Source organism: Lichenostomus cassidix, chromosome 5 (assembly GCF_008360975.1).
Source record: "Lichenostomus cassidix isolate B80296 chromosome 5, HeHo_3.0, whole genome shotgun sequence".
NCBI lineage: Eukaryota > Metazoa > Chordata > Aves > Passeriformes > Meliphagidae > Lichenostomus > Lichenostomus cassidix.
The window spans coordinates 54153877-54168285 of NC_139486.1; the positions used below are offsets into that span (position 1 = coordinate 54153877).

Genomic DNA, 14409 nt, shown 5'->3' on the forward strand with positions numbered 1-14409 from the left:
AAAAGGACATGTTGATACTAAAGCATGTCCAGAGAACGGTAACAAGGCTCCTGAAAGGCTCAGCAAATATGTTTTATGAGGAGTGGCTGAGGGAGCTGGGTTTGTTCAGCCTGGAGGGCAGGAGGCTCAGGGCAGACCTCACGGCTCTCTAGACCTGCCTGAAAGGAGGCTGTAGTGAGCTGGGACTGTCCCTTCTGCCATGCCTGCGGTGCGAGGACTCGAGGAAACGGCCTTAAGATGAGGCAGGGGACATTCAGATTAGATGTCAGAACAATTCATTCACTGTCAGCGTGGTCAGGCACTGCAATATGTTGCCCAGGGAGGTGGTGGAGTCACCGTCCATAGAGGTGCTCAAGGGGCTGCTGGATGTGGCGCTGGGTGATGTGCTTTAGCGGACTTAGGGGTTACACGGGCAGTGTGGGGTTGGCGGTTGGACTGGATGATCTTGGCGCTCCTTCCAAGCCTGATGATTCCATGATTCCAGGAATACGTTCGTGCCGGCCGGCCCGCGCCCCGGAACCATGGTGCAGCGCCGCCGTTCCCGCCGGCCTGCCGGCGCCATGGTACGGCGCCCCCCGTGAGACGGCGGCGGGCGGAAGTGATGGCGGCGGGAGCCCGGCGGCGGCCCGGCGGCGAGCGGCGGTGAAGCGGCCGCAAAGCGCTGGGGCCCGACATGGCAGCCCGCGGGGAGCGCCTCTGCTCGCTGCTGCTGCTGCTGGTCGCGCTGGCGGGGCTGGGCGCCGAGGCCAAGGTGAGCGGGGCAGAGCGGGGAGGACGGGTCGCGGTGGTGCTCCCGGTACCGGGCCCTCCCCGCCAGGCGCTCGGTTCCCGCGGGTTGTTCCGCCTTCCCGGCCGGCCGTAGGGAACGGCGGGAGCGGCGGCTTCGGGCGGGCGCTGCTGTGCCCCGCTGGGCGGAGGAGCAGGGCCCGGCGGCGCGGCCTCGGCCCCAGCCCAGCCCCGGTTCGTGCGCTCGCCGCAAGCTCGCAGCCTTTGCTGTCGCTTTGCCGTGGGCCCGGCGACACCGTCGCACAAAACCGAGAGCGGAGGTGAGGCTGCTGTTGCCGGGGCTGGGTCGGGCTGAGCCCCGGGCCCGCCGCAGCTCCAGCGCGGCGCTCCGCGGTGGCTGCCCGGCCTCACCCAGCCCCGGCCGCCTCTCCGTAGTGCGAGCGCTCCGCTCCGCTGCTGGCTCTGCTGGGTTAACGTTTGCAACTATTACTGTAGTTCTTCGTGACAGGCAGACAACACCGTGGCTGCTACAGTCAGAGTGCCTTCGTGTCTGAACGCTCTCTTTGGTAATCAGACTTTAGTAATCAGACATTTGACTTGTCTGTGTGGAGATCAGAAGTGGTTTGGTATATAGTATTTAGTAAGTGGTGTGTATTTACTCTGCTCTGCTGAGACCCCACCTGCAGTGCTGCATCCAGCTCTGGGGTCCCTGGCACAGGAAGGACATGGACCTGTTGGAGTGAGCCCAGAGGAGGCCATGACAGATGATCACAGGGGTGGAGCACATTCCTGTGAGGAAAGGCTCAGGGAGTTGGGATTGTTTAGTCCGGAGAAGAGGAGGCTCCGGGGTGACCTAATTAGAGCCTTCCAGTACCTGAAAGGAGCTGTAAGGGAGATTGAGAAGAACTGATTCCATGGGCATATAGTGTCAGGACAAGGGGGAAATTGCTTTAAACTGGAAGAGACTAGGTTTAGATTAGGTATTAGGAAGAAATTCTTTGCTGTGGGGGTGGTGAGGCACTGTCACAGGTTTCCCAGAGAAGCTGTGGATGTCCCAGCTCTGGAAATGTTCAAGGCCGGGTTGGATGAGGCTTTGAGCAACCTGATTTAGTGGAAGGCATTCCTGCCTATGGCAGTGGGGTTGGAACTAGATGATCTTTAAGGTTCCTGGAACCCAAACCTTTCTGTGATTCTGTGATAGTGCAGTCAATGTTTTCCAACTGACCTATGCCTACTTAATGTTGCTCTGACTTGGCTATTCAGTGTGCAAGTTCATTACCAGTACTTGTTCACACGTTCTTTTGTAATGCCCCTAGCAATTGCCTTGAACTTTAGATAAGCCAAGTTTATCCTTTCTCTTATTATATGCTAAAATAAGTTTAGTGTTCTTTCATTCATTTTAAGCTCATCACTGTGTCTGTTAAGCAGTTGTCTTCATAAGGTGAATAGATGAGTAATCAACATCAGCAATTTCTGCCTGTGTGTTTTTTCTTAAAAAGAAGGATGAGCTTAAACTCATTTTTTTTCCATCAAGAACAATCTGTTTCTATCTCAAATAATAGTATTACTTCACAAATTGCTCTGCTTGATTAGTAATTTTGAAGGGCTGTTCTTAAACTTGTAGGAAATCCTGAATAAGACTGTTCAGAGATACTTGCAAGCAGTTTATATTGAATATTTCATGTATTATGTGATAATACATATAATAACTGATGATAATTTGTTCTAAGCATACTGTTTACTTTACTTTTAGAATTCTGAGGATGTCCGGTGTAAATGCATCTGCCCTCCTTACAAGGACCATTCAGGCCATATTTACAACAAAAATGTTTCACAGAAAGACTGGTGAGTGTCTGTGGCACATAGGAAATGATAAGTCTCACTGGTTAAAGATCTACTCTCTAGTGATTACACGTGAATCTCCTACGGTGGTGTCAGGAGAAAGTACATCTTTTCCATAACTTATTGGAGCTTTTCTTTAAAAAGTACTCCAGAATTCAGCTCTAGCAAGGGACAAGGCTTGAAATCCATAGTTTTTGCGCTGTCTTCTGTTTTGGTTTGCTTGCTTGCATGTTTAGTTATTTATTTAGACTTGGAAGTAGTAGAAAGGAAGAAAGTGGTGTGTTTTGAATCCAGTGATTTGGAATGGTGTAAAGACAAAGAAGCATGAGCCTGGAACTGGGACTTGGGACTATTGTCTTTGCTTGCTCCACTCTTGAAACTCATCATTTAGGAACTGTTGTTTCTGGAGTTTTGTAAGGTTCCAGTATATTTTGCACTTTCTAGCAACTTGAAATGCTGACTTGGAGAAAAAAAATGTTGATGTTAGTATTTTTTATCTTCTCAGTAACAGACTTACTAATGTATTTAAGCAACATACAAGATTTCTACTGTACTTGTGCAGTGTATTTAGGCAAGCTTTAAGTCATAGGAACAGCAATCACACAGATTGTACCTTACATATATTTTTGATTTTTGTAGCTTGAATGCTGCATTCTTCCACACAGGAGAATGTAGTTCTGCTTTCACATAAATGAGAAAAATAAACCCTCCCCTCCAGAGGCTGTGAGGTGGCATTCAGCAGTTGCAGCTATGAAGAAGAAATACAGGGATGACAGAATAGATGAGCTGGTGCCTGGCTGTGTGTTTGCAGCCTGTAATTTAGCCCAGTAGAGTGTTGAGTCCCAGGCTGCTGCTGTCATTTCAGGCCTTTTGTTTCACTACCTTCTGCTGGGTGTGCCAATGCTGAGGTAACCAGGAGAAAGGTGAAACAGGATTTTAGTTCTGTCAGTGCTCTGTAGGGACCATGGGGGTCTGAACTCTGAATAACAAGCCTGAGTCAGCAGAAAGACCAACATTACATAAGTTGTTGTTGGAAGCACTTGTCTCATGGCAGCTGGATTTTAGTGCTGTGCTATAGAGTGCCCATAATATTGTCAACCACGCTTTTCCACAGAGGACTGACTTATATTTGGTAATCTTTTAAGTCAAATGCCTTTGCTGAAAGCTGAATGCTCTTTATTCACTATCTTGCTGCTTAGAGAAACAGCCCATCTGACTTCCTTTTTTTTTTTTAATGTCTGTACCTTGTGATGGCAAGAAAAAAGAAATTCAGTTCATGAATGTCAAAAGAGAGGCTAATCTCCCTTCAGACAGTGAAAGGATGGAATAAGGCTCTTTTGAATATGGTGAAGAAAGAAGTGGAATTAACAGCTGTAATTTACTTTTATCTATGATGTCAGTGTCAAATGATGCATTTGTTCTGGATTCATATTCTTGGACTTGTTCTGCTAACAAAGCTTTAATACTTTCACTGAAAAATGAAAACACTGTATTGAGTTAGATCTTAAAACTTGTTTATCAGCTTGTCAGTAGCTGGATTTCCTGTTTAAGTGAAATAACTGTGGCATAGTGATTTATTTATATCTGCAGTTTGGAACAGCTAAACTTAAACAAAGGTGGCTTCTGAGCTCCTGCAGCAGAGTGGAACAGCCCAGCTAAAGCCAGCTGAAAACTGACAGGGCAGTTTCTGTGTTTCCTCAGTGATTGTCTCCATGTGGTGGAGCCCATGCCTGTCCCTGGACCTGATGTAGAAGCATATTGTTTACGTTGTGAGTGCAAATATGAGGAGAGAAGCTCTGTCACAATTAAGGTAAGCACAGTCAATATGTCTGTTGTCTTTTAGGGAAATACTATTTTTAAAGGGAAAGGTTTTCTAAGGCAGCCTAAAATGTAACTTTTTTGATAGAAGTTGTTCACAGTCTTGAGCAGTAGCAATAGCATCAAACTTTAGCTGAAGAAGTAGCTTCAGAGACCCTTTATTGAAGATCTCTACTTTTGAGATCAGACTTTACACCTTGCTAAAATTCTGAGTGTTCTAAGATGTCTTGTCAAGCTTTGGGCTTTGTTTTCTTTATTTCAGAGGGCCTCTCATTACTCAGCTGCCTTACTTGCTTACTATAAATGTTCTTTATCCATGTTTGTTCTAACAGATGTTTTCTGTGTTCTTCACATTCTTGTCCCATTGGAGCCATTGAGGCCTGGTGTCAGTAGACTGCAGTATGTCTTTTGGTTTTTGACAATACAGACTACTTTATTTTGGGATTTTAGAAGTTTGGTATTTTGTTTTGTTTTCCCATTTTGCTTGGTGACTGAATGCAGATCTGTGCTAGAGAATGGGAGATCACTGTGCTCCCATTCTCTGTGCTAGAGAATGGGAGATGCCCCAAATTTGTCGCCTCAGTTTAAGCAGTTGTCTCAGTTGAAGTGAGATTTACAACACTGAGTTGTTTTAAGAGGAGTAGCATAAGATTCTTTGAGAAATCTCACTGTCCCAAGCTGCCCTAAACCCTTTTAATACCATGTTGTAGTTTGTTGGTTTTCCTTTCTTTCTGGTTTTCAGGTCATCTGGTGACACCATCAAAGATCAAACTTTGCCTGTACTCTTCTTTTGGTCCTTGCTGCCTGTTGTGAGATGGTGGGGGAAATGTCACAATCTTGGCATAAACTGTGCTTGCATTATTTAGGTGACAATCATCATATACCTGTCTATTTTGGGCCTGCTTCTTCTGTACATGGTGTACCTTACCCTGGTGGAACCTATACTGAAGAGACGTCTCCTTGGACATTCACAGCTCATACAAAGTGATGAGGACATTGGGGTGAGTTCACCAGAGCCTTTGTGCACTTGGCTAGATTGGGATGGTTAGTTGATAAATAATTATTTGGGATGAGCAGCTTATTTTTTTGCCAGACAATGTAAATGCTATTCCTGCTGGGAGAGGAAAAATAAACTGTGTGATGACTTCTGTGGAGCCACTCTTTCATTCACTGGGCTAGAAAGTAGTTAGGTGAGAACTGCTTCAGTTACACCAGCTCTAGGCACAGATTGTTTTGACAGAGAAGAAATGGTGGGGTCATGGAGGTAAGTGTATATAGGAGTACAACTTCTTAAGTGTTAATGATCCAGAGTCTTTTTAGTGAGCATTTTTGTGCAAACTGCTTACTGCTTAGATTGCTCTCTACAAAAAATAAGGATGAGTGTTGCATCTTTTATTGTTCCAATTTGACTTTCTTGCTGCTAAAACTTCAAGAAGAAATTGCTATATTGAAGCAGAACAGTGATGGATGCTGAAATATTTCCTTGGTGTTACAGCTAGAAATCAATATGTGACAGTATATTCCAATGGGTCAGAAGAGCTTCTTTTGGGAAGTGGGGAGTAGTCCATTAGTGAAGTTTCCTGTCATTACTGGCCTTTCCAGTCTCTACCACTGGGTAAAAATCACATATTTTTGTTGTGAAATCAAGATACATAAAGCATGGCTGATAAAAACAATTATCTAGGAAAATGCCTAATTTTGTCTACTTAATTATCCCCTTGCCAAATAGCCATCTTCACTTAAAAAGGTGTTTCTGATGGTTATGTCCCACTGTTTCTGAACTTCCCTGTGTATTACATGTAGACATCTTTCAACTCTCTTTGTATTGACAATGTAAGATTTTCCTAGTGACTTCTAAGACAATTTTGGGTGAGGGTTTATTTTTTTTTTTTAAAGAGCTATTTGAGTGACTCTTCCATTGCATTCTTACAGCAAATTGGGCAGTTAGTATTTGAATTAAGTGAGCTTGTGCTGTATGCTATACCTCAGACAAATTTATACCTTAGATAAATTATCCTAATGCCTCCAAATCTGAGTTAGTCTTTTGATTGTAGGTGGAAGAAGTGAAATAAGTCCCATGACAGAGTTCAGGTTAACTTCAGAATGAATTTACCTTAAAGCCTGGATCTATCTTAACCAATGTCAGGTTTTGCTGTAGCTGTTCTGTGAACTTAACATAATTTAAGGTCCTTTATGAATTATCCCCATCTTTGCCTTCCCTCTTGCACGTTCTTTAGGTATTCTTGTCACACTTCAAAAATACTATGCCCACTGATTTTGTGGCTGAATTTCAAGGCAGTATGTTCACTCTTTCCTGTTGACCACTGATGACAGTGGCAACTGATGAGTATAAGCCACTTCCTTAGTTCTCTTTTCTCTTAAATTATTTTTCCCCTTATTGTCTACATAGAAATTGACAGCAGCTAGTCTTTGAGCTGAGATTCTTGTTTGACAGGAAGGCCAGTATCATCTAGACTGTCCTGCGTTCTTCCACCATGTGTTTTACAGTAGAAAACCATGTGTTGCTATTGTGATTTTTTTTCCCCTTCAATGAAGTATCTGTCACTTGTTAAGTGCCCATTCTAGGTATATTCAATTGTATAATTTTTTATGATGAGATGATAGTTCTTTTGATCAGGGATTATCTGTTCTCTATGAGCATATTTTTTAATGCTCATTGTGGTTTTGGGACTTGGAGCAATCATTTCAGTAAGTATCATTAATGATAATTTCTGTACATCTGAGAATTGTCATTGAGCTGTTCTATACAGTCATATCACAAATAAAGTATCCATTAATGTAAATATCTTCAAAAGTGTTCTGAAAAAAAAGGATATAAAATGTAGGCATACAAAAAGGCAGTTATTTAATATAGAACATAATTATGTTATTTTTCATTATGCATTTTATATATGATGCTTTCTGACATAGCTTTAGCAGCATGACTTCAGGCAAACAGTTTGATAGCCAAATAAGAAGTTCAGTTCCAACTCTTACTGTTCATAACTTGGCTATATTTACTAGCAGAAAATAAAGCCTTGCAGGTACTGTTAGAAAACAGACAGAGTAAATGTTAAACAAACACTCCGTTCTTGTTGAGCTCTGTCACTTAAACAGCTGTATTGACACTGTGCTTTCAGACAGCTCAGCACAATAGGCTTAGTTTGGTAAACATCAGAGTGTGTTGGTTTGATATAGAAGCTGTGTGTGAACATCCTGAACTACCTGGCAGGAATGGCCAGGAGCTGGCAGAGAGCTGACTCTGATTCAGTTGTGAAGTGAAATGCATTCACCGTGGAGTGCCTGGGTCTGCTCTGGGCTGCTCTCCCTCCAGTTGCTAATGGATGCAGGCCTGATCTGGTCTGCAGCTCTCCACGATGTCTCTGGGCAGCAGATAATTGACAGTACAATGAAGTGTGGTCTGTTTGGGAAACCTGTGGAAGTTCCTGTGAATGAGAAATTAAAGTACAGTTCCAACAGTTCAAAAGCTTGCTTGGTCATTGTTACTGACCAGCTTGTTGGAACATCTTGTTGACCTTAAAAAAAAAAACAAAAAAAACAAACCAAACCCCACATCCAGTGGGATGTAATGACACCAAAGACTCTAGTATCTGGAACTGCAGAGGTGTAACTGTGGATTTTTGCCATTGCAGGACCACCAGCCTTTCGCCAACGCCCACGACGTGCTGGCTCGTTCGCGGAGCCGCGCCAACGTGCTCAACAAAGTGGAATACGCCCAGCAGCGCTGGAAGCTACAGGTGCAGGAGCAGCGCAAATCTGTCTTTGACCGTCACGTTGTGCTGAGCTAATTGGGGCTCAGGGAAGGAGCTCCAGGGATGTGGACTAGTGGAAAGAGCTGACATAAGTCTTCCTGATCCTGCCAATTCAGAAGAGTTTTCTTGAATGATTTGTTATTGATTTAAAAAAAAAAAATAAAAAAGGTATTTGAACTTTGAAGGAATGTACTGGAGTGGAAACAGTTTAAAAGATTAGGTAACCAAAAGCTTAAATATTTACATTTTCAAATGGCTTTTACTAACAAAACTCAAAAGAAAATGAACCCTGTGATACCTTGGGTTGCTACCGTGGTACATTATTTACAGTTGTGACTTTATGGTGGTTTTTAACTATATATTTCACTCTTCTATTTATGTGGTTAAAAAGTACCTGGGAACACAGTAATTACTTACAATTCACTAATCACTTTATGTAAAGACCTTTTGTAAATATATTTGGATTTTCTGCTGATTGATGCTAGGTACTGGAAATCGAAGTCTTGCAGTGTAGTTTTGGTCTCAGAGAATGAAACCCTGCTGGCTGTGTTCATCATTTGGTTTCTTGCACTCGTACCTTCAAGATGCTTGTATGGCAAGTGATGTCTGCAGATTTAGGGCAAAACATAAGTGGACACTGACTCCTGGAGCTGCATATTTCAAGTACTGTGATGTAGATAAATTCAAATGCAGTGCACATTCAAGACAGTGTTGACATTTTGTTCTATTTTGCTTTAATAGCTTAATATATTGTAGGTATATGATAGCTCTTACAAAAATCTTTCCCTTTCTTTTCATGGGTAAGGTCTCAGGAGTTAGTATATGATGAAATATTTATTATAAAAATCTTCCTGCATTTGTCTGGATTGATGGTGTGAGGCACATACTTTCTCTAGCACCTGTCATCTTGGGAGTTAGGTGTATTTTTTTATCTGTGACTCTGTACTCATCTCTCTTCAGAGGGTATACAGTTGCTAGATGACTAACTTTCATATATCCCCTTTGGAATGTAACAATTAAAGATAAAACTGATTTTTGAAAAATGGATCTGCATTATCAGTTTGTCATCATTTTTCTCCCTCATTATGCTGCATGTAAATTCCATCTATAAAAGCACTTCTCTAAAAATGCTTCAGAGTAGAAATATGCACTTGTTCTGTGATTAGGTAAAGAAAGGCTCATCAAATTGCTAATTGAAAAAAGTTTTTAGTCCCTGACTCAGATTTAGCTGTGCATATTTATTGTCTGACAGTTTTCAGTTCCAGTGTGGAAGGATGTGGTACATGGAAGAGTACTGTTTCTGGGTGCAGTTTTGGCTTGCTTAGTCCATGCCTGGGAGACAGACTGTACCTGGGCTCATAGCTCTGCCAGGTCAGGGCTGCAATAACAACATCTGCACTGACTGAACTCTTGCAGATACAGAACTTCGTTTTTGTCAGTCCTGGAGACTTCCAAAAGTGAGTTAATCTGGAGGGATTTAAAGCAGGTGATGAATTGGTGGATGCACAGGATTTCTCTAAATTTAAAAAAAAAAATTGCACAAGGACTGACAGGACAAGAAAAATAAGTTCAGGCTTGGGTTTCAATTTTTGTGTTCAACATTGCCCTGATGAGTGGGATGTTGTTCAGCTGGTGCTGTTCAGTGAACCAGTTTTGACACTGATGTACTTAGGGTCCCCTAAAGAAAAATAATGCAACCTGTTTGTTGAATATCTGCCTTGTTTGTTGAGTATCTCCCTGTCTGCCACTCCTGGGGGATGTTCTACCTCTTGGCTGCCTTTCCCATGAGGCCTGAAGCTGGTGTGGGAAGGGGGATTTGGGATCCAGCACTGTGGCCCCACACAGGGGCAGCAGAAGGTGAATCTTTCCTTGGTGGATGACAGTCACAAGAAGCAGGACTGAGTGCATGTACCTCTTTTGGTAGTACAAGTGTTTCTGATTTTATGGTGTCTTCAGAAAGTTTTGAGCTAAACTGGTTTGGTTTTGGATGTTTTTGTGTGGTTATACTTTGATTGATATAAGGGCCAACCAGTAAGATAGTCTTAAGTGTCAACCCTGTAAAATGTGAGAATTTTGAAGACAGGTGTCCTGTTTCCTTGCACCTGTGCAATTGAACAGCTATATACTGATGAATGTAGCACCTATGTACATGTGTACATTGCATTATAGATTCCATAGCATTTCTCTTTTTAAGCAAAATTTGTCTTGCTGCTGTTTGCTCATTGTTTTCCATCTTGTCTCTTATATAAATGTTCATCTTTTATATGGTGTTATACTTAACACTAAGAGAATTTCCTAAAACTACAGGTATAACGATTAAATTTAAAGGCATTAAGCTTACCAATAATGTGTGTCCTCACCTCTAGTGGAGAGAAATCCATAAGTTCCTAAATAAATGCTGGTTTTCTTTGTTTAAAATGAAGCTATGAAAATTAGTTTGCTTATGCCTTGATAGTGAAGATTTACCTAAATTCTAGCTGATTTGTTATATTTAGACATTAAAGCACAAAATGCCAATAAATAAAAATACTGGTTAGTATTTTCCTTACTATACTGTAGTAGTCTGCAGCAGAAGGCAGACAGGAAATGAGCAAACCATATTCCTGATTACTTTTTCAGGTAATCTGGATGTGTTCAATTACAGTTTCAAAATTTCTAGCCCTTAATGCCAAGTTTTGTTGCCATCATAGCTGTGGTGTGGGTGGAAAAGCCCAACCAGAAATGAGCAGATCTAACTGTAAGCTACTTTGCATGTTGTCAATTGACTATAAATTGCAGCAGTCATTGACTCAGTGGAACAAGCTACATAATTCAGGTAAGAGACTTGCATGTTGCTGTATCTAGCCACAGATCTTCAGGGAATATCAATGTTCTTGTAAATCACTTCTACCAGCCATTCACTAACAGTGTTTTCATAGCTTTTTAATGAATCCTGTTTAATGTGATCTCTTATTTAATAAGGTGTAAGAAAAATGGAACATTAACTTCTCTTTTTTCTTTTTTAGTATCATTCAGATATTTTCAGGTATTCATCACTCTTAAGATAGCACATCTTGTTTCCCTGGATTTTACTTTCATCTGAAGATTGGTGAGTCTCTAGTCTAAGAGGAAAATGTTCCTAACACTTGTATTTTGCACTTTGTGCAGGTGTTGAGGCAGCAGGTAACTCTTTTCTGTGATGCTATTACACAGGACAAGTGTCAGTACTAAGCAACAAATATTGCAAATATCTCTCCTTGAAGGGTTGTGTTCATTTTGGTTTCTTGCTCTAGAGTGATAATGTGCTATAATTTTAATTTTTTTTTTTTTTTTGCTATGTAGCAGACTTTTCTTCCTCAGTGTTTTTAAGTTGTTAGCAGTAGAACGTTTTTAGGCAATAACCCAACCTGTCTAAGTAAAAAAGGGAGAGTTGACTGTCTACTATTTTTATTTTATGAAGAGTGTATATTCACCTCTGAATTTTTTGTATGCATATTGATGTGAAATGGATGTGTGTGCATGCCTTTAGCCTGCCTACAGAAGTACCTGTTTAAGATGCATGTGACTTTCACTCATGCCTAAGAGCTATAAATCAATTCTTCACTCACAGGATTTCTGTTGGGAAATCCATGTGCTTTGGAAAAAAAGACAACTCTGCATACAGAGGTATTTTCATAGAATATGTTGTGAGAATAGGTCCATACCAAGTAAAAATTCTCTGTATAAATGTGGCAGGTGTGAAGTCATTAGAAAACATTACATGACATTATCCCCATATCCTTGTGAAGGGTTAGGGGATCTGTTTTATGTTACAGAACCGTGATTGGAACACTTGAAGCTCTGCCAGATTTCTGTGAGTATGGAGCCCAGAAGTTTCTAGTAACCTGGTTTAATGTTCAGGTATGGGTTCCATTTTAGAGGATGTGATAGGACCTAAGTGCTTTAGACAGCAATGTATAGATGTACAAGTGGATGGTAGTAAGAGCATTTTTGGATCACTTCTGTCTCAGCAAGTACTGCTTGCAATCTGCGAGAATGGCTCGCAGTGATTCTTGAAAAATTAACTGGTTCTTTCAAGTATGTTGTAAGTAGCTATTAGGTAACAGTCATTGCATTCTCAGCACTTAGGCTGACGTTTAGATGTTTGAATAATGATATTGGGAAGGCACTATATTGGAGCTTCTTAAAGCCACTGCAAGACTATCTTTGTAATAAATCCGTAAGGGTGATTGGAGTAGTTACACCTGCTGTAATGCTGCTCTGAAGAGAGGGTATGAGGGTAGGCCAGTCTGACTTAGAGGTTTCCAGCAGTACCTCAACAACTGTGTGCCATCCCTTCTTTGGATTACTAGGACACACATTTTTCCTTTAATAAATTGTTTACTTCATAAGCCTCTAGCAGTAGGATTGTTTTTAGTATTTCATGTCTGTGTTTAATCTGCAGGTGAGTGCAAAAGGAGTGTGAGGACCCAAGGAGATGTTAGATTTAGTAGAAATTCTATCTTCTTTCTAAATTCTCTAAACTTCTAGTAAAACTTATGTTGAGTGAATGTAATACTTGACAGACATGAAATTAAGATGGCGATCCATTCTCTGCACAAGTTTTCCACATGATTAAGATAATATATTGAATGAGACATCAAGTGAATAGAGAGGAAAATAATTTGTCATGAAGGCTCTTTGGTATGAATAGGGAGTCTTACTGGAATTGTAGATTTAGGGTTTTTTCAGGGAGGGGAAGCAGGTGGAGAGAATCTATCAGGTATTGGCCTGCTTTGTTTATTGTCTGTAGACATGTAAGTTCTGGTGGATTTGGAGCAAGCTAGACCTGTGTGGAGTACATACAGGTGGATTCTCTTAATTTCTAAAGCTGAGGTGAAAGGAGGCTGCTTGCTGTTTTCTTTAGGAGACTTTGTAGCTTTAATAATATCTGTTGTGTATTCATTTAATCAGTGTGACTGACTTGCACTTTCTTGTGTTTTCAAACGAGATGATGTCTGTTCTCCCTAACCTTCCAACACCATTCTGAAATGTCACAAATGCATTCAAAAATCTCTTCTTGAAAATGCCAGCAAGGCCAAGTGTTGGTAAGTCCAGGTGAATTTTTTCTACTGTTCAGTGTGAGTTGTTTAAAGTATTATGTAATTATGTGTTTCTAGGTTAAATGCAGAACCTGATGGATGGCAAAAGCTACTGTAACCTCATCTGTGCTGAGGCTCAGCACATACAGCTGGCAAGGCCTTTCTGTGCAGACCCACTGGTCACTTTTCACGTGTACCCAGAAACACCAAACCAGGTCCCTTGCTCTGAAGATGTGTCATTCCTTCCTTTCATGTCTGAGCATCTCATCACCGAGACCTTCTACAGTGAGCCCTGCACCTTTCCCTACCAAATGCCCCATTCCAGTTTCCACAGAAGTGAGTACTCCTATGGGTCAGCTTTCATCAGGAGGAGGAATGAGAGGGAAAGGCAGCGTGTTAAGTGTGTCAATGAAGGCTATGCCAAGCTGAGGCATCACCTGCCGAAGGAATATTTGGAGAAACGGCTCAGCAAAGTGGAGACCCTCCGTGCTGCTATCAAATACATTAGGTACCTGCAGTCTGTGCTGTGCACTGATTCTGTGGTGGCAGGGAAAGGTGTCATGGAGCCAAACCAAGCACCTAAAGCCACTAACAAACCAACCTCGTTTCTGAAGACGATCTAAAGTGTTCCAAAGGTATCCTGTCTGGGAATGTAGTAGCCGCTGTGTTAATGACGTGTGTGTTCCTGGCACTTCTTAGGAGCAGGTTGTGGCACACGTCAGTATCCAGCCCACACAAGAGCTTTAATGTTGCAGATAGTAACTACACTTAGATATGAGAAAGACAACTGGGAAAATCTCAGCTGAATGACCTAAGTTAATTCATGAAAATCAGAACGCATTTCTAAATTTGTCACCAAGCTAAAAATGTAACACCTATATGTGTGAAGTAACTGTATGTATCATCACAACCTGCATGCTTTAAAATAAAACCTTTCTACTTATGGGACTGAGATTCTTCTCATTTTCTGTAATGTTATTGGTTTACTCTCACATGCACTTTCTTAAAATATTCAGTCTAATTGCCAGTGTTTCTTTTAAAATACCTTTTTAAAGGTTCCAAGGAGTGTTGGTAGATGCCAATGGAAAGGATAATTTAGTTTAAAAGGAAGAAAAATAGAGTAGGAGAGGAGCTCTCTGAAGCAGAGTTACTGAATATAGGAAAAGCATAAAGTTTTGCAAGTGCAGTTC

At 41.5% G+C, this 14409-nt stretch overlaps 2 protein-coding genes across 2 annotated transcripts; both read left to right on the top strand.

The window, feature by feature from the left end:
• Positions 1-569: 569 nt before the first annotated feature.
• TMEM9B (TMEM9 domain family member B) lies at positions 570-9204 on the top strand. Its single transcript, XM_085063160.1, has 5 exons — positions 570-751; positions 2480-2571; positions 4270-4378; positions 5253-5387; positions 8040-9204. The coding sequence occupies exons 1-5, from the start codon at positions 674-676 to the stop codon at positions 8193-8195; spliced, it is 570 nt and encodes a 189-aa protein (XP_084919286.1). The 5' UTR covers positions 570-673; the 3' UTR covers positions 8196-9204.
• Positions 9205-9344: 140 nt separating this feature from the next.
• Positions 9345-14167, top strand: ASCL3 (achaete-scute family bHLH transcription factor 3). Its single transcript, XM_085063161.1, has 2 exons — positions 9345-11247; positions 13298-14167. Exon 2 carries the CDS (start codon positions 13303-13305, stop codon positions 13840-13842), a length of 540 nt encoding a protein of 179 aa, XP_084919287.1. The 5' UTR covers positions 9345-11247; positions 13298-13302; the 3' UTR covers positions 13843-14167.
• Positions 14168-14409: the final 242 nt, after the last annotated feature.

Coding starts and splice junctions, on each gene's coding strand:
- TMEM9B (XM_085063160.1), top strand. CDS start 674: ATGGCAGCCCGCGGGGAGCGCCTCTGCTCGCTGCTGCTGCTGCTGGTC. Junction 2,572..4,269: donor AATGTTTCACAGAAAGACTG/GTGAGTGTCTGT, acceptor GTGTTTCCTCAG/TGATTGTCTCCATGTGGTGG. Junction 5,388..8,039: donor AAAGTGATGAGGACATTGGG/GTGAGTTCACCA, acceptor TTGCCATTGCAG/GACCACCAGCCTTTCGCCAA.
- ASCL3 (XM_085063161.1), top strand. CDS start 13,303: ATGCAGAACCTGATGGATGGCAAAAGCTACTGTAACCTCATCTGTGCT.